The sequence below is a fragment of the Schistocerca piceifrons genome, chromosome X (genome assembly GCF_021461385.2).
Source record: "Schistocerca piceifrons isolate TAMUIC-IGC-003096 chromosome X, iqSchPice1.1, whole genome shotgun sequence".
Lineage (NCBI taxonomy): Eukaryota > Metazoa > Arthropoda > Insecta > Orthoptera > Acrididae > Schistocerca > Schistocerca piceifrons.
The window spans coordinates 501794692-501816065 of NC_060149.1; the positions used below are offsets into that span (position 1 = coordinate 501794692).

General features: G+C 41.5%; 1 protein-coding gene across 1 annotated transcript in view; it reads right to left on the reverse strand.

Annotated features, from left to right (window-relative positions):
* Window positions 1–18742: 18742 nt before the first annotated feature.
* The window catches only part of LOC124721792 (ubiquitin domain-containing protein DSK2), a 36254-nt gene continuing 33622 nt past the window's right edge, over window positions 18743–21374 (reverse strand). Inside the window, exon 3 of the mRNA XM_047246911.1 lies at window positions 18743–19126. Coding sequence (XP_047102867.1) covers window positions 18864–19126 — 263 coding nt within the window. The 3' untranslated portion in view covers window positions 18743–18863. The remainder of the gene's footprint in view (window positions 19127–21374) is intronic.

Below are 21374 nucleotides of genomic sequence, written 5' to 3' on the forward strand. Positions count from 1 at the left end.
GAAAGGGCTCTCAGGAAGGGAGGTGTCCAGGTGTGTCAGAGTGAACCAAAGCGATGTTGTTCGGACATGGACGAGACATAGAGAGACAGGGACTGTCGATGACATGCCTCGCTCAGGATGCCCAAGGTCTACTACTGCAGTGGGTGACTGCTGACTATGGATTATGGCTCGAAGGAAACCTGACAGCAATGCCACCATATTGAATAATGCTTTTCGTGCAGCCACAGGATGTCATGTTACAACTCAAACTGTGTGCAATAGGCTAAATGATGCACAACTTCACTCCCGTGTCCATGGCGATGTCCATCTTAGCAAACCATGACACTATGCAGCGTGGTACAAATGGGCCCAACAACATGCCAAATCAACCGTTCAGGATTGGCATCACGTTCTCTTCACCGATGAGCGCCACATATGCCTTCAACCAGACAATCGTTGGAGACATGTTTGGAGGCAAACTGGTCAGGCTGAATGCCTTAGGCACACTGTCCAGCAAGTGCAGCAAGGTGGAGGTTCCCTGCTATTTTGGGGTGATGTTATGTGGGGCTGACATACATTTGGTTGTCATGGAAGGTGCCGTAAGGGCTGTACGATACATGAATGCCATCTTCTGACTGATTGTGCAACCATATTGGCGATGCATTTGTCTTCATGGATGACAATTTGCACCCCAATTGTGCGCATTTTGTGAATGACTTTCTTCAAGATAATGACATCCCTCGACTGGAGTGGTCAGCATGTTCTCCAGACATGAACCCTATGAAACACGTGTGGATAGATTGAAAAGGGCTGTTTATGGGCGACACGATCCATCAACCACTCTGAGGGATCTATGCCTTATTGCCGTTGAGGAGTGGGACAATCTGGACCAACAGTGCCTTGATGAACTTGTGGATAGTATACCACGATGAATACAGGCCTACATCAATGTAAGAGGATGTGCTACTGGGTATTAGAGGTACTGGTGTGTACAGCAGTCTGGACCACCACCTCTGAAGGTTTCGCTGTATGGTGGTACAACATGTAGTGTGTGGTTTTCATGAGCAATTAAAAGGGTGGAAATTATGTTTATGTTGATCTCTATTCCAATTTTCTGTACAGGTTCCATAACTCTCGGAACCCAGGTGATGCAAAACTTTTTTTGATGTATGTATTAAATAGTTTACAGCATCAACCAACAGATTTTCATTATATGAAATAAAGTATGACAAGAAACCTACTAATTTAACAAATGAAATGATAGAAGTACCCGCATGTAAAAGTCTTAACTTCACAGGAAAGGGAGGAGACAGTCAAGAGGAATATACAGGAACAATGTAATATTAGGAAGCAAAGAGATGATAGGAAGGTAAAAGTAACACAATTTATGGTACGAGATCTGTTTCTCGTGAAAACAAATGGAAAACCAAGGGAAATTAGTGAAGATGTTAACAGTTTTTGTCATTTATATTGGACCATTTGAAATAATAGTTTCCTCATCCAAATGCTGATAGACTAATTTAACCTTAGTCAAGAAAGTTGTGTGTTAAGAAATATCGTACACCTGAAGCCATACTAACATGCAACTAAAACTGGTAAACAAGTCCTGTCATTGCAAAAAAATATTAACATAATGCAATTGAGTATATGGATTTTTGTACGTTTTTGTAAATGTTAATGTAGACCCTCAAGGTATACATCTTCTTTATGCGTAAAATGTGTGGCATACACAATGTCCCAAGCCATGTGATTTTTACTTCAAAATTTTGGTTTCCTTGAATCACATATTCTTTATTTTGCTGTACAAAATACACATCTCCTACTATCTTCAAAATTCAATGATGCACTGTATCATGCTGAGTTTGCTTCATTTTGTAAAGACCGTGAATGGGATATTGAATGATATATGTTGAGTTATATCATCACAACATATTTAGATGAAACTTACGCTTTGCATTATGTCAGTTGCCTACCTGTCTGTAACATAAAACTCTGGCATGTGCACTATATTTGAAATGAAAAAGGAATCACATGGTAACCCAATTACAATCATAATGAAATATGGAAAGATATTAGCACTGCCTCAGAGCGTACACTTACTTGTCTATGAAACTAACACACGATATAAGAAGAACTATATATGTTACTTGTAATTGCTCTCACATACTGTTTCTTAATCAACGTTATGTGCCTTATATACAAAGCAGTAACATTGTACAATGTGACTTATACTTTGATATGCTGCACAATATTTATAACTGTTATCAGAACACACATTTATGAGTTACTATTTCACAGTGATATGATGGATGAACCAGATTACCATGTTACCTTGGAGCAGATCTACTTTCATCTCATCTAGACTCTACAATGCTAGCTAAATGTTTCATGATATATCACATAAACTGTTATGACATGTCATATTTATGAACAGAATGATTATACTTCAATCTGATAGCGTGTTATATAAATGAAATATTATATTGAATCTACGATGATGTCAGGCTAAAGCACTTTGAAAAAGTTTGTAACCAGAAATGAACTTTCATCTGGCCAGGCCAAATACCATTCAAGCAAAGGCAGTCTGTCAGTACCAAACAGTAAGTTTGATCCCCTGTAAACATAAATGTTACCTAGCTGACAAAATATATAACCATTATACAATACGCATTTACAACTGAGAATACCTCTTTTCTCCTTTGTCTGTGATGAAGCTGCCTTTCAAGAGAAACCTGATTACAAATGATGTGACATATGTCTACATACCTACAGTAAAAACCTAGCTATGAAAGTAGTTGTCAATATCAGAACATCCCACATCAATGAAAGCGTCAAATGCCTACATTTCAAACTACATACAGTGTCATTCTAGTGAATCCAAGATGATCCATGGCTCCTCCTGATGTTGAATTTGTACACTTGGAAATGTTTTGTTGAGCATATACACAGATTGTTGTCATTTATTTTAAAATGTATTATACATGCGCACAATCCTAATGTACCGTACGCACTTATTCCACTAACATCTTCATTACTCATAAACACATTTATTAAGTAGTTGTTTTTGCTGCATCTAGAGGGCACTCAACATTGCAGTCATCAGCACCCGTACATTAACCGTGCGAGGCAAATGGGTCTATAGCACACAAAATGGGGATAGCCTGAAATACAAATAAGACCACATACACTCCCTTGTACTCTTTTTTGCACAGACACACATAACTCCTCTGAATGGTACAATGGAGCAAGCAAGTTAAGGTAGACAATTACAAACAATGATATCTGACTTGGACAGACACTAAATGGCAAGTCCAGGAAGAAGATTGGTAGATCATAAAAATAGTAACTGGATGAGCCAGTCATTCTCTAACATACAAAACCGTCGACCTAAGAGCTTAGGTCGAAGACAAATCACAAAATCATAAAACACTTGCCACATTCAGTTCAGTATCACCTACAATTGAAAGCATGTCTGTCTGCAAACCAGCTTGAATCCTCTTATCGTTATATGAAATACAGTTGGTTAAAATGTGGCAAACTGCGATCAGCACACCACATGCACCACAAACAGGCAATTCTTCATGCCTGAGAAGGAAGCTATGAGTCAGGGGGCTGTGTCCCATTCAAAGGCACAGTAAACAAACTTCATCAATTCTAACTGGCCAGGAGGATGTGTGTCATGGCCTCACAGTCTCTTTCATTGATCACAACTTATTTTCCATCATGCCCAGCCACCCTTCCTCCCAATGATGCATGACAGTTCTTCACAGCATTGACAGCACAGCACACAGACGGACAGGGCAGTCAGTTACGTCGGGAAGGGTACATGCCTCCTTGGCCATGGTGTTGGCCACCTCATTCCCAAGGATACCCATGTGTCCTCATACCCAGTAGAATGAGACAACCTTCCTTTGTCTGTGCAAGTGAAAGATGACATCGTGGAAATTCTGGACAGTTCTGTCTGCTGGATACACAGACTGGATTGTCTGCAGCGCATAAAGTTTGGTGTCAAAGACAGTAAATGCGCTAGGTAGACAGAACCTAAAGACAAAGGCAGGAAAACTGACAGAACAACCAACAGCATCCCCCTCTTTGGACCCATCTGTGTATACCATGTTAGAGTCCTGTTACTCATTTAAAGTGCTAATACATTTATTCTTAAAAACATAGTCTGAAATGAACAATTTGTTGCACTCTGTCAAATTTAACATTATTCTAGGTTTATACAACAACAAGGGCGGAACTTTGCAACAACCTTCCCTCTTTATGTTTGGCAGAGAGATCCCCAGATCCAATAAAAGCTGTTTTGCCTGTATACAGAACAGTTTCGTCCCTCACGGACAACTGCAATAGAGTCATTCTAAGGATTCACATATATTAATAGCTGCAGAGAAGGCGAGTGAAGTCAGGAACAACCGGAGCTTGAGCGCCTGCGTAACCACAAAGAACCGCTGCCGAGCAGCTACTTGTAGCTTCCCAGCCTCTGCACTTGAGCTCGGTATAGGGCCCGTCCTATAGCCTCCTGTGGCCAATCTGATGCTCTTGTGGTGTGTGGAGTCCAGCATCTTTAAATATGTTGGTCGTGCCGACCCGTAGACCGTACAATTATAATCAAGACATGATCACACGAAACCCTTACAGAACTGCAGCAAGCAGGATCTATCTACACTCCAGTTCTTCCCATTCAAGTGGTTCATGATAGCCAGCACTTTATGAGCTCATGTTTTGAGCTCCTTGAAATGTGGCAGCCAAATAAGTTTGCTATCAAATAAGAGATGTAAAAACCACACCGTCTCCTTAAAATGTAAAACAGAATGTTAGTTCTGGAGGTGTAAAAAGAGACCAATCGTGATTAAAATCAGTACATACTGTTTTCTCTGGGGAGAAATTAAAACTTGTCCAAGCAGACCATTCTTCAAGCCGCTTAAGTGTTAACTGTAACTGGCAAGAGGAAGATATGGTACTAGAAGTGGAACAGAAAAAAGAAAAACCATCCACAAAGAATGAGTGCTGCAGATGACTCCTCACTGCAGACAATATGCCATTAATTGGAACTGCAGGCAAAGTCATGCTTAAAACACTCCCCTGTGGGATACCATGAACTTGAGGAAATCAATCGGAAAGAGTAATCACGACTCTGTACCGAAAATAACGTTCAGCAAGAAGGACCACAGGAAAATGGGGAGGTAGCCACGAAAGCCCCATTCGTGTAGCTGACAAAGTATATTGTGTCTCCACATAGTGGTGTATGCCTTTTCAATGTCAAAAAAGATGGATATTAAATGCTGTTTCAGTAGGAATGCCTCCTTTACAGCCGCATCCAGTAGGGTGAGGTTATCAAAAGTGGAATGATACCTTCTAAATCCACACTGGAAATGGCTGGGGAGATTCAAGATTCCAGAGTCCAGACTAGGTGGGAGCTGATCATGCCCTCTAGCACCTTTCCTACACAACTGCCAAGAGCAACACTGATAGCTGCCTGGAAGGGTATCCCTGGTTCAAGAATGGGGACCATTATGGATTTCCTCCAAGGCATAGGATATTCCCCACGTCTCCATATCTTATTAAAGAAAGAAGTAAGATTTTTTTTAGATTCAGGGTTAAGGTGCTGTAGAATACCGTAATGCATAAAGTCTGGCCCAGGAGCAGTCTTGCAAGCCGCAGCTAACTTTGTGTCCAAAAAAATGGTTCAAATGGCTCTGAGCACTATGGGACTTAACTTCTGAGGTCATCAGTCCCCAAGAACTTAGAACTATTTAAACCTAACTAACCTAAGAACATCACAAAAACATCGATGCCCGAGGCAGGATTCGAACCTGTGATCATTGCGGTCGCGCGGTTCCAGACTGTAGTGCCTAGAACTGCTCGGCCACTCCGGCCGGCTGTTGTGTCCAACTCCCACGTGGAGAACGGAAGGTTATATGCCTCGTCATTCTTGGAGTCAAAAGCAAGATATCTCCTCTCCCAAACATGGCAATAGGTGTGGAAACCTGGAACTGGACTCATGGGTTATGTTACATCATAAAAGTATCACGTCATGGTGTTAGCGATATCTGCGGGCATTATTTTCAGGACTCCCTTGTCCTTTACGGTAACTAAGGGAAAGGGCATCCTTTTCTCAGATATTTTTCTTACGGACTGCTATACTGCAGTGGTGGAAGCTGACCAATTAATGGACTTTAGAAACTCATGCCATGATTGCTTCTTGCTCTTTACTACTGCCTGGCAGGCTTTGGGTCTCACTAACCGAAAGGCTCAAATGTTCTCTGCTTTCAGACACTGTGTGAACCTGTGAAGCAGTGTCTGCCTGTCCTGTATAACACAATGACACTGATCGTTCCACGAAGAAACAGGTTGCCCTCTGTGACGGCCTGACAATTTAGGTATAGTTGCATCAGCAGCAGTGTGGATCACACCGGTAATGTGAGCCATCCAGTCGTGGATGCTGTCCCTGTGCTCAAGCACAGCCAGCTGACTATAAAGGTCCAGTTTGCCTTGGATAGCAGCCACTTGGGTTCCCTCAGGCTCCATTCTCTGCAGTAAGCGGACAGTAATAGGGAAGTGGTCACTGGAGGTCATCTAGCACCTCCCATTCGACAGTCTGTGAGAGCAGGAGAGTAACTGTCAAATCAATTGCATATAATATCCCTGTTGCTGTGCAAAAATGTGTCATGGACCCCGTATTCAGCAGATACATGGTGTCAGCTCATAATACACTTTCAACTACTCGTCCCGTCGGGAAGGTGGAGAGACTAATCCACAGAATATTATGGGCATTGAAATCCCCTAACAGCAAAAGCTGGTCAATGGGCTCAAAGTGCCTTGCCATCCAGTGGTGCTTGTGGCAGAAGATAGAGGGAACAGAAGGTTACCTGAAAGGACACAAAATGCACAGTGACAGTGACTGCCTGTAGTGGGGTGATTATGGTTACAGGGGAGGAGTAAAGTGTGTCATGGACGCTCATTACCAAATCGTCAATAGCAGCAGTAGTAGCCGGTCTCACTGCTGGTGCTTTAGGGACAATTCCACTGGGCTTTGACTTAGTCTTTGTGGTGGCTTTCCCTTGTTGGACTGAAACATGGGAAGGTCTCTGAATGAGTGCACCAGTCGGTGCTGGTGGGACCATTCCGGTTGGGGGCAGTGACTCTATATTGTCAGTCTGAGAAGTTTCTGTAACTGAGTCTCTGGTAAACACAGTGTTACCAGATACTGGTTGTTGGCATGTGAAGCAACAGGAGCACATGCTGGTAGCAACAGTTTCCACTCCCATTTGAGTCATCACACTAACTTTAACTATGAGCTGTTTCACAGCTGATGCAAATGAGGTAGCGAATGATGCGGACTACATTGACATAAGCTGCTTCCTTGCTTCACCATGTGACACGTGATGTGTAACTTTATGTTCTTTAATTTTCTTTTCATCCCTATAGATGGGGCACTCTCTACTCCAGACTAGATGTGAGTTAGAACCATTAACATCCACTGGTGGAGATGAACATTCCACATCTGGTTCATGAGCTGCTTGACCACAGTTCCCACAAGTAGCATGACCATTACACCCAATGGTTGTCTGACCAAATCTTTGACACTTTAAAGACTGCATGGGATTTGGAAAAAAAAGCACAAACCAGTAAATGTAAGAAGTGTGTCTTAATGTGGCTGTGCAGGTCTTGGTGTAATGGAAATTAGAATGAATGTAGATGTTGGTTCAAGCTGCCCATTCACACTCTTACTGTAGAAGCCAGTGGGGGAGCAGCACACTCTGAAGTTGATGTGAGAACATGAACTGGAAGAAATGACAGGATGGAGGAAACTGTTTGGTTGAGGATGGGGGGACAGTGGGTCACCTGAGATTGAGGCCAGGAGAATTACAAGACGATAACTTCTATCTGTGTAGGTCAGAGAAGCTGGTGGTGTAGGGAAGGATCCAGATGGCCCAGGTGGTTGTGAAGCAGGCATCAAATGAGCATGTTGTGCTGAACTGCATGTTGTGCTGAACTGCATGTTGTGCTGAACTGCATGTTGTGCTGAACTGCATGTTGTGCTGAACTGCATGTTGTGCTGAACTGCATGTTGTGCTGAACTGCATGTTGTGCTGAACTGCATGTTGTGCTGAACTGCATGTTGTGCCACTGGATGATCAATTTTGTTCTTGTCAACAGTTTGGTGGTGGACATTCATCCTGGTGGATAGTTGGTTGGTAGTCATAACAACATAAAAAGCTGTTTCAACTCCAATATAATCTCCAATCCATACTGAAATTCATAGTCCCATCCAAGAATGTCTCACCTGAGGGCATCTGCCCCCTCTCACACCAACAACACCCCACAGACCCACTTTCTACATACTTACAATGCTGGATACCCCACTGTAGCTGGAGACTGTGCTCCCACTGAAAGAACTTCAACGCTTGTTCACCAACACCTTCAACCAACTGACTGAAACCTATCCCTTCCACATCAAAGATACTAACCACTTCCTTCCCTGACTTTCCACTATCGCTCCTCAATCTCTATTCATCACTGCTGATGCCATTTCCTATACGCCTTACCAATGGCCTTGCATCTATCAAACACTACCTCTCTCAGTGTCTTTCAGACTCCAAACCCACCAACTCATTCATTATACACCTTACCAACTGTACCCTGATGCACAACAACCTTTCCTTTCAAAAGAAGGTACACAAATCCACAGCACACCCACGACACCTTCCTATACCAGTGTTTTTATGGGCTATCTAGAGGAAACCTTCCTAGCCTCCCATGCCTCCCAACCCCTTGTCTGGTTCAGGTTCTCTGATACTTTTACAATATGGACTCAGGGTCAAGACACCTTATCCACATTCCTTCACAACCTCATCACCTTCTCTCCCATCTGCTTCACCTGGTCTTCCTCCAACCAACGTGCCACCTTCCTGGATGTTTACCTCCACCTCTCCGGTGGCTCCATTCATACCACTGTTCACTTTAAACCTACTAATCACCAACAGCACCTTCATTATGACAGCTGCCATCCTAAACACACTAAAAAACCATCCCACACAATCTTGCTACTCGTGGACAACATATCTGCAGTGATGAGAACGACCTTGCCCAGTATGCTGAAAATGTCAAAGGCCTTCACAGACAGGCAATCCCCCCGCCCAAACGTAATTCACAAACAGATTTCCTGCGCTATATCCTCACACACCACCAATCCTCCCTCCCCCAAGAATCACCCCAGACTGGAATTACTCAGCCATATCCTTTACCAGCACTTTGATGCTCTCTCATCCCACCCTAAAATGAGGGGCATCCTACCCAAGATCCTTCCCATCCATCTGAAAGTGGTGTTTCTTCTCCCATCCAACCTACGAAACAGCCTAGTCCCTCCTTATGCCATTCCCACTTCCAACACCTGTGGCAGATGAAGATGCAAGACCTGTCCAATCCACCCATCCAGCACATCCTACTCCAGTCCTGCCACAGGCTTATCCTACCCCACCAGAAGATGCACCACCTATGCAAGCAGCCATATCATATACCAACTTTGTGGCAAACACTGCACAGCTTTTTACATGAATATGACTACCAGCCAGCTGCCCATCAGGATTAATAGCTGCCACCAAACTATTGCCAAGAACAAAGTTTACCACCTGGTGGCACAACATGCAGCTAAGCAGAAAATGCTCAGTTTCAATGTCTGCTTCACAACCTGGGTCATCTGGATCCTTCCCTTCACCACTAGCTCCCCTGAAATACATAGATCCGAGTTACCTTTACAACACATCCTCTGCTCCCACACTCATCCTGGCCTCAATCTCAGGTAACATACTGTCCCTGCACCCATCATCAAAGTTTCCCCTTCCTCCGCACTGTCACCCCTCCCAATTCATGTCCCTATATCTCCTTCAGCATGTACCACTCCCCACTGGCCCCTACAATTGTGCATTCCATGCCTAGCTCATATACCTGCCTCCCCTCCCTCATGCATTCCTAGCCAAGGTACAGAGTGAAGACTTTCCACTATCTTGCTCAGTGCTGGCAACTCTGGTGTGAGCTCGATATTGATCATTTTTTATGATAGAAATGACACACACAAGTAACAAGGTTTATTGAAAGTGTTCCGAGACTGTTACCTGAAATGCTCCTCCATGATACTGACAAGAGGGAGATTGAGTTAATAATTAAATCACTAAAGACCAAGAACTCTCATGGATATGACGGGGTATCTAGCAGAATACTGAAGTATTGTTCCACGTATATTAGCTCAGTACTTAGCCATATCTGTAACTTTTCCTTTAGGAGTGGTCGGTTTCCTGACCGATTAAAGTACTCGGTAGTGAAGCCACTTTATAAAAAGGGAGACAGGGATAATGTTGACAATTATAGACCTATTTCTATGCCATCGGTGTTTGCTAAAGTTATCGAGAGGGTTGTATATACAAGGTTACTGCAGCATTTAAATTCACATAATTTGCTCTCAAATGTACAGTTTGGTTTCAGAAATGGCTTAACAACTGAAAATGCTATAGTCTCTTCTCTGTGAGGTTTTGGACGGATTAAATAAAAGGTTGCGAACGTTAGGTGTTTTCTTTGATTTAACGATGGCTTTTGACTGTGTTGACCACAAAATATTACTGCAGAAGTTGGAACATTATGGAGTAAGGGGAGTAGCTTACAATTGGTTCACCTCCTACTTTAAGAACAGAAAGCAGAAGGTAATCCTCCGCAATATTGAGAGTGGTAATGATGTTCAGTCCCAATGGGGCACTGTTAAATTGGGCGTTCCCCAAGGGTCGGTGCTGGGGCCACTGCTGTTTCTTATTTATGTAAATGATATGCCTTCTAGTATTACAGGTGATTCAAAAATATTTCTGTTTGCTGATGACACCACCTTGGTTGTGAAGGATCTTGTGTGTAATATTGAAACATTATCAAATAATGTAGTTCATGATATAAGTTCGTGGCTTGTGGAAAATAATTTGATGCTAAATCACAGTAAGACTCAGTTTTTACAGTTTCTAACCCACAATTCAACAAGAACTGACATTTTAATCAGACAGAATGGGCATGTTATAAGCGAGACAGAACAGTTCAAGTTCCTAGGCGTACGGATAGATAGTAAGCTGTTGTGGAAAGCCCATGTTCAGGATCTTGTTCAGAAACTGAATGCCGCTTTATTTACCATTAGAACAGTATCTGAAATAAGTGACATTTCAACACGAAAAGTAGTATACTTCGCATATTTTCATACGCTTATGTCATATGGTATAATTTTTTGGGGTAATTCTTCTGATTCAAAAAGGGTATTTTTGGCTCAAAAACGGGCTGTTCGAGCTATGTATGGTGTAAGTTCGAAAACCTCTTGTCGACCCCTAATCAATAGTCTGGGAATTTTGACATTGCCCTCACAGTATGTATTTTCTTTAATGTCGTTTGTTGTTAACAATATTAGCTTATTCCCAAGAGTTAGCAGCTTTCACTCAGTTAATACTAGGCAGAAATCAAATCTGCATATGGAATGCACTTCCTTGACTCTTGTGCAGAAAGGAGTGCAGTATTCTGCTGCATCCATTTTCAATAAGCTACCACAAGAACTCAAAAATCTTAGCAGTAGCCCAAACACTTTTAAGTCTAAACTGAAGAGTTTCCTCATGGCTCACTCCTTCCATTCTGTCGAGGAGCTCCTGGAAGAGCTAAAAAATTAAGCAAATTCCAGTGTTACATTCTTGATTTTCTTTATTTAAACTAACGACTTGTCGCCTGAATATGTTTCTGATATTTCATTTTATCTGTTTCTATAATCGTGTTATAATTTCATGTATTGACTCGTTCCATGACCATGGAGACTTCTCCTAAATGTGGTCCCACGGAACAATAAACAAATAAATAAAAATAAAAAATAACATACGGATGTTAATGTTCAAATAGTGTAAATATATGTAGTAATGGATATGAATTGGCTGCACACCGTTAGATCTCAGATTTACAGTAGCTGCAAGTGGCTTGGTCTTCCGATTAGAAGAAGTAGAGAACAGCTTTTAACAATTGGGTTACCTCAGGAGCTAGTGCCAGTACATTCTATTTTATGTTGTTCACTTTGTTCAAGACACCTGTGCTTGTTAATATGGGCAATAGAAAATATACTTTTTCCGAAACTTTTAAAGCAGAATTTCTTTTCTTGAGCAAAACACAACATATACAAATGTAGAATGTACTTTATGTAATTCAGTTTTCTCCAACGAACATCAAAGTTAGGCTGATATAACACAGCACCTTAAGAAAAAGCAGCACATGTTGGGAGCTTGTGAGAACTTCCAGTAGTACAACTTCCTTTATAAGTACAAATTGACAACAAACTGAGCAAGATAAATGTATCACTGCTGAAGAAGGGTTGTATGTGTTTCATACTGCAAAACAACCATTCACTCCACTCAATGGCCTGCATAGATCTTATTGTACAAGAATGTTTTGAGAAGAAATTTACATGTTCCAGGACAAATCGAGAGTCAATTTTAGTGAACGTTTTATCTTCATATGCAATACATGAGGTGCAGCCAGAACTCAAAGACATTAAGTGCATGTCTCTTATGGTTGAAGCATCAAATCAAATAAGCGTAAAATTAGTCCCAATTATAGTTAGGTATTCAGGGCAAAATAATTTTCGGCAGAAAACTGGTGGCGAAACAGCAGAATTGTTTTCCAGTTATGCCCTGGGCATCACAAGAAAGCATAATTTAGCTGACGAGATCATCACATTTTGTGCAGATAAATGTAAAGCTAACTTTGGTTGGTACAAAAAGGCTGGGACACACAATGGTTATTGCAAAGTGAAGAGAGTGATCAAAATGAACATTCAAGGTTGGTTGGTTGGTTTGGGGAAGGAGACCCGACAGCGTGGTCATCGGTCTCATCGGATTAGGGAAGGATTGGGAAGGAAGTCGGCCGTGCCCTTTCACAGGAACCATCCCGGCATTTGCCGGGAGTGATTTATGGAAATCACAGAAAACCTAAATCAGGATGGCCGGATGCGGGATTGAACCGTCGTCCTCCCGAATGCGAAACATTCAAGGCATTGGTTCTGTACCTCCCTTTGGATTGATATAAGAAATCACTATACTATCAAAACAATTGCAATCGCAATTGTTAAACCTCATTTTCAATACTTCAGCTGTACACATCAAAAAATGTTTTGAATCACCCTGGTTCCCAGAACTCTGGAAGACAAGATGTTAACTGGATACAGTATCACAGGCACAGTCCCTTTGACTGTTCAGAGATGTCACTAAACACGCCCAAAGATGTAAACAACCAGGCATGAGCAGCACCTATTGGACGGAAGGAGTCCGACATCTGATCATTTCCAGTCATTCCACCAGAAAGGAGGTATTCACATAGCTCCAAGCACTATGGGACTTAACATCTGAGGTCATCAGTCCCCTAGACTTAGAACTACTTAAACCTAACTAACCTAAGAACATCAAATGCCCAAGGCAGGATTCGAACCTGCGACCGTAGCAGCAGTGCGGTTCCGGACTTAAGTGCCTAGAACCGGTCGGCCACAGCGGCTGGCAGGAAGAAGGTACATGGTTCATGTTGCCTGTAATTCAACCATGCCTAGATGGTCAACACTGCAGTTTGATCACATCCACATTGTTACTTTGTGTCAGGAAGGCCTCTCATCATGGGAAGTGTCCACGTGTCTGAGTGAACCAAAGCAATTTTGTTCGGACATGGAGAGTGTGGGGGGGGGGGAGGAGGGGGGGGGGGAGAGAGAGAGAGAGAGAGAGAGAGAGAGAGAGAGAGAGAGAGAGAGAGAGAGAGAGAGAGAGAGAGAGAGAGTCAATCACATGCCTCGCTCAGGCCACCCAAGGGCTACTACTGCAGTGAATTACAGCTACCTATGCTCTGAGCAACCCTGATAGCAATGCCACCATGTTGAATAACGCTTTTTGTGCAGCCACAGGACGTCATGTTACAACTCAAACTGTGTGCAATAGGCTAAGTGATGCACAACTTCACTCCCATGTCCATGGCAAGGTCCACCTTTGAAACCAAGACACTGTGCAGCGTGGTACAGCTGGGCCCAACAAATGCCGAATGGACCGTTCAGGATTGGCATCATGTTCTCTTCACCAATGTCACATGCCTTCAACCAGATAATCATAGAGATGTGTTTGGAGGCAACCTGGTCAGGTTGAACACCTTAGACACACTGCCCAGCGAGTGCAGCAAGGTGGAGGTTCCCTGCTGTTTTGGGGTGGCATTACGTGGGGCCGACGTACGCCACTGGTGGTCGTGGAAGGTGCCGTAATGGCTACACGATACACGAATGCCATCCTCTGACCGATAGTGCAACCATATGGGCAGCATATTGGCGAAGCATTTGTCTTCACGGACGACAATTTGTACCCCCATTGTGCACACCTTGCAAATGACTTCCTTCAGGATAACCACATCGCTTGACTAGAGTGGCCAGCATCTTCTCTAGACATGAACCCTATTGAAAATGCCTGGGATAGATTGAAAAGAACTGTTTATGGACGACGTGACCCACCAACCACTCAGAGGGATCTATGCCAAATCGCCATTGGGAAGTGGGACGATTTGGACCGACAGTGCCTTGATGAACTTGTGGATAATATGCCACAATGAATACAGGCATGCATCAATGCAAGAGGATATGCTACTGGGTATTACAGATATCCATGTGTACAGCAATTTGGACCACCACCTCTGAAGGTCTTGCTGTATGGTGGTACAACATGCAATGTGTGGTTTTCATGAGCAATAAGAAGGGGCAGAAATGATTTTATGTTGATCTTTATTCCTATTTTCTATACAGGTTCCGGAACTCTCGGAACCAAGGTCATGCAAAACTTTTTTTGATGTGTGTGTGTAAGGAACTCTGCAACCTGCTAACTAAGCAATCCGAAACACTTACAAGATTTCAGGTCTTCTGGTAAGTACAAAATTCCTGGTTCAGACAACATTGCGTTGGTGTTCAGGAGGTATCTGTGTCTATGGTACTGTTTTTCTTTTATTTATTTATTTTTTTAAAAATTCTGGCAGAATTCTTAGAAAAACTATGTACTAGAATATGATTTAGTATCATGATATGTATGTTTTTAAGTTCATTATTAAAATGAATGTCTATTTCTGTATATGAAAGTTTTCATTTTTTCATTAAAGCAGTGCTGACATACACTAAGCATCCTGCTTTTTCCCCATTTTTTTTAAATTTGCATTTTTCAGGAATGCTCCATTTTTTACATAAAAAACCTGGTCACCCCAAATTATCAGTAAATTTAGTTACCAATCCATCTTTTAAACTTCAGCTCCAAATGTAGTGGTGCCCCATACTTTTAGTAGTTGGTAACTTAATTTACCTGACACTTTTGAATGATTTATGAGATGTTCTAAACTTTAAGACTAAATCATGCATCAGTCATTTCGTACTCTATAAACTCTTCATAATTGTGTTCTGCCTGAGCTATTAGTGATAGAGACTGTGTGTTGTTTCAGAGAAAAACATAACATTTGAGAAGATTTTAGGAATAGTGAGATGCCTTCCAATGACTTGTTGGATAGGAGTTTCCATAGTACTGATGGTTCAATAGAAAAGAGGGGGGGGACATGGAGAAAACGAATTTGTAAAATTAAGTAACCTTTAATAGTTTATGTAGTGGTAGTTTGTAAATACTTCGTAAGATAGTTCTTACCTCATATGTTTATGTAATTAACTTAATTGGTAGTACTTACCAATATAGTCCAACACAAACACATGCAGACATTAAAATTATTCTAAAACATACCTGTTCTGGTATGTGCATACTATGGGAAACTATCATAATTTTTGTGTGTGATACTTTGGGTGTGCATCTAAAGAAGCAGAATGGGGTGACTTACCACTTTGGAGACAGGCCACTTTGAATAATATCGGGCCTAGAAAACTGGGCATTTATGTCATTATTTAGAGCATTACTGGTACATATGTAACTGATTTATCTCTAAGAGTAATACATACTAAAAACGAACCAAGTTCCAGTATCTATTTTTCATGTTTACTTTAGCTTCTTGATACATTACGAATTTTAAAATAATAATTACACAGTATAACTACTCACCCACGAAAAAAGTTCGAAGTGCGTCATTGAGCAATTTATTCCTCTTGAGCTCCCACAATTTCTTGCTCATGCAATGAACTTGACTTATCTGTGGCAAAGTTACAGCGAATTGCAAAACCTAACAAGTACACGCACGAAATTATGTCAATGCAATCATATTGGCTCAGCCATTTGAGAAAGCAGCTGTTATGTTCACTAATGTTTCTTTCAAATTATTTCTACAAATTGACAACAGAAGGCGGGACTAGTCAAGGGACAGGTAGCAAGATGTCTGTACATTGTTCACACACAAAATGAGTCCAGTTTTCGAGTGACAGGTGGCTCGCACATCAAGAAAATCGTGGCCCAACCTGTACTCAGGTGCAGTCTTTTTAACACAAAGTTTTGGCCCAAGCTATGCTAGGATTTGGTCTGCAGTGTTAACAAAACTCTGATTCTGACTATATCGAAGTACCTGATACTGTCTTGCAATGTTTACACGAAGTAGTAAAAACATGAGCATGCACTCCAACACTGAGTACAATATATTAATGTAATTAGAATACCTGAAACACAGCTATGGTGAAATACAATAAAAATGCAATGAAATATAGCTACTATCCGAGAATAAGTGAAAAAATTTAAAGAACTGTTAAAACCTGTTCTTACAAAATTCATACACAGAATCCTCACTGTAATTATTGTTCAGCTAAGTGTAAGGTTGCAGGATTCATGTTAGTATCAAAACTGAACCTGTATTTAAAAAGTTGAGATTTTTAAATTAAACATCATTTAATAGAACTGACTGACTCAGTTTGTCGATCCTGGCATCACAAGGAGTCCAGAATTTTGTTACAGGTGGATATAAATGTTATGAGGAGATACATACCTCATTTACAAACTTCAAGAAACAGCAAATTAAGTCTCCAGTTTTAGATACATGGAAGGTCACTACATTTTATGGGGATACTCAAGAATGGGTCACCGAAGTGTCCTATATGCAAACTCTTATGTAGATAAGATACATTTTCCGAATAAAATGCTGTCTAACATTTGCATTTTCTACTACCAAAGTTATAAACTATTTTGTATTGCTTTGCAGCATTATGCCTATATATTTAATCAACATTGCTGTGTCAAGCAGCACAACACTAATACTTTATTAGAACATTATGGGATTTTTTCCACTACTCATTTACATTTTTTTAGTCATCACACCAAACAGATTCTAAGTCACTGTATCTTTCTACATGTACTTAACAGTGATACTTTCCCGATTACTGCAGCAACATCAGCAAAAATTAACAGACCGCAGCTCACGCTCTGTCAGATCATCGAGTATACAAACGTGGTCCTATCACATGTTCCTCGGGACACTCCCTAAAGTATCCTTATGCCTGACACACACACACACACACACACACACACACACACACACACACACACACACGTAATGGCTTCTGTTATTTAAAAAGTCTTCAAGCCATTCCCTTATCTGGGAACCTACTCCATATATTTAGACCTTCATTAACAGTCTACAGTGGAGCATCATGTGAAGCAGTATCTGGAAATCTGAAACCATGGGATCAGCCTGTTGTCCTTCACACATGGTTTGCAGGATATCACGTAAGAAAAAGGCAATCTGAGTTTCACATGAGAGAAGCTTTCTAAATTTGTGCTGATTTGTGGACAGAAGCTTTTCTGTATGAAGAAAATAATTATACGCAAGATTAGAATTTGTTCCAGAATTATGCAACAAACCAATGTTCTTTTACACTTCTCTTACACAGGAAATGCCTGCAATTTTTCCCAGACACCTAGGACTTCGCACTGGATGGGAGGTTTGTGATGCATGCGAGCTAAGTAGAGGGGCCAATGCCGTAAGAGTACTTGCTGTAAAACAGAATTGTAAATCCATCGTAAGTGGCAACTTCTTTGTTTTCAGTTGCTTCTCTGCACCAGGGATGCCTATTACTATGTCGTCAATACAGTTGTTTGCGCGATGGTTTAACAACATTACGTCTGTACAATCCTCCTGTGTTAAATATTTCTTAAACACAAAATATACAAACTTCAGCATGCTTTTTGCTGTTGTTTAGTGCCACTCCAGAATAGTCACATAGATTGTCCATCTACTACCTCTTGTACTTGAGTGCTACAGATGAAATGAACACAGTCATCATATCAGCTAGCCCAACAACACTAGTTGTACTTATCAGCTGTAATGTGTGTGTGGCAAAGTTGCCAACAAATAAGGAGTACTAAACTGAAGTCCTTATTATGGACACAGGTGAAAAGACAATCTAACATACATCATTTTTAAGAAAACCATTTTCTTGTTGTGAACTGTGCGACAGATTACTGACAATTTCATAAGGTAAGTAATGCTGAGAAAGTAAGTACCACGTTACTGAAAAGAACCATTCAGATTATTGTCCATTTGTGTTATAGTTTTAATTTCTGAAGGTTTCCTCACCTGACAAACTCAGCTTTCATCATGTTGTTCTGGTGAAAATATAGAAGACAAAGATGTTTTTCATGTCTGAAATGTCTTATGATGGTAATTACATGCATGAAATAATTACACAGTCTTAACTCTAAATGAAGGCACAAAATTGCCGAGAAAAGCATGCAGACAATATTTGAGGTACTCTGAAATAAAGACTTCTACAGGGTTTACATAAGAGACTTTATTCAATTGCCAATTTACACAAATCAGCTCTCAAAATCTGAAGAAACATGAAAGTACATATTCTGTATAAAGTAAATATATACCAAATTAAAGACTAAAATTATTCAGCTGCCCAATTTTGCTTCATCTCGAAGAAATGAGGCACAAAGCTTTTCTAAATCATCTAAACTGAGATTTAAAATAGATTTGTAGAAATATATCATGAATTCTCTAGTAATTTTAGAAGAGTCACTTTCATTATAATACTGCCGCAAATATCTGTACATTGCATCCTTTAGGACAGTGCAGTCTGCCTCACCCTCCCTCGCCTTCACAACAGCTACTTTTGCTTCATCCTTTATTCCATACACAGAAAGTGGAAAGTCATCTGTAACACAAAAGAACACATTTCAAACAACAAGAAGTCCCAGGCAACTGGAAAAAACTGCAAGCATTTCCTGTATACAAGAAAGCTGGAAGAACATTGGTGTGTTGCATAATTCTTTAAGACATTATAAGTTGGAATACAATAAATTTGCTTAAGACACAATACTGACCTGGTTTGGTGGTGACAAATACAAACATCTGCAAAAAAGTTTAGTATGCTAATCGAAGAATCACTGGATATGTGTCTGATGCCTATGTGTGATCAACCACTAATACATTCTCACCGAGAAGACAGTAGACAGGAAGCAATTGAAGGGTAGCAGTTTTAAAGGCACAGGGGAAAGAAGTGCCACAGCAAACAGGCACAAAGATGATTATCAGTATCTGAACAAAAGCAGTAATCATGACATCTTGGGTTGTTGGGTGTTCTGCCCGATATGAGCGTTGTACTTTCACGCTATTTTGGCAACGTAGCTCGTTATCATCATCAGGTGCGACCTGAAACTACTCGAGTGGACCTGGTCCAGTATTTACGCCTGTGGCCTTCCTCCTTACCCAGGCACTCCCTCTGCAGTCTGCGCCCACTCACTGTGATCTGCTGGAGCATTGCCATTCCATTTTTTTTGTTGTCCGCTGCGGTTCTACATGTTCCCTCTATGGTCCGCGTCCGTCAGACCCGACCCTGGGTGCAGACCCGACCCTGGGCATTCCATCTTCGATCTGGCGTGCCTGGAACTCTGTATGGGGATCGTTCTCCCTGTCCAAGCCTTCAGTTCTATTTGTGGAGTGCTGCAGCTGTCCCCATTGCTTCTTCAACAATTACAGAGCAGGATCCCAGGCTCTACTTAGCTGGTACCCCGTGTCACAGTTCACGAGATTATTGGTCACTTTTATCTCTATTGATTCCCTTATAACACTGTTCCAAAATCTGGGCATTTGTGTCAGAAACTTGGTTTCTTCATAATTCAAGGCATGACCAAGCTCTAGACAGTGTTCAGCAATGTCTGGTTTTGTTGCCTGTCTTAATCTAGTGTGCCTCTGATGTTCCTTGCACCTGATAGCTACTGTTCTTGTCGTCTGGCCAATGTAGGACATGCCACATTGGCAAGATATATTATAAATCCCTGGTTTCTGTAAACCCAGGTTGTCCTTAACATTTCCCACCAGTCCCCCAATCTTTCTGGATGGACAGAAAACACACTTGATATTGTGTTCACGGAGGATCCTACTAATGCCTGAACAGGGACAGGGAGAATGATCCCCATACAGAGTTCCAGGCATACCAGATACCAGATCGAACATGGAATGCCCAGGGTTGGGTCTGACGGACGCGGCCCACAGAGGGAACATCTAGAACCGCAAGGGACTGAAAATGGAATGGCAACACTTCAGCAGATCACAGTGAGCGGGAGAGGACCACTGGGGGAATGCCTGGTACCACAGGTGGAATTACAGACGCTCCAGACCAAAGATGCAACAACCATGTGCATGTCTGGCATGCGTGGCCCGCAAAGAGAACACCCAGGACTGCAGCGGATGGAAAATGGAACAGCAATGCTCCGGAAGATCGCAGTGAGTGGGCATGGACCACAGAGGGAGCCCCTGGGGAAGGGAGAAGGCCACAGGCATAAATACTGGACCAGGTCAACTCGAGGAGTAGTCTCAGGTCGCACCTGATGAAGATAACGAGCTACGTTACCGAAATATTGTGCAAGTACGACACTGATATCCGGCATAACACCCGACAACCCAAGATGTCATTAGAGCGCCGGGAAAGTCTGCAGAATTACACCAGTACTCATTGTGATTTTCTTCCTGACAGTGAAATAAGGTATCTTAACTTTGTAATTTATTTATTGAGCGTATCCTGAATATCATGATGTTGGACCTACCACAAACTGAACTGACAAAAACGGGTACCATATATGTTCACAGGTTTGACTTTTACACAAACCATACCAGAAGCAATTGCAACACACACCATCACACAAATACAGTGTGGAATAAGAATGTGTTCTTTTTTTACCAAAGCAAAACCTTCACATAGAAAACTACATTAAACTAAGAGGAAATGAATGTAAGGAGGGTAATGCAAGGAGCATTCACTGAATTACAAGATGAAATTTTGTCCAACGATCTGAGGAACCACCCTAAGGAGCTTGGACCTTATGTAAAGTCAGTAAATATGTTTAAATTATCTAGACACTCACTCATTTATCAGACTAGAACTGAATTGGATGATGACATGG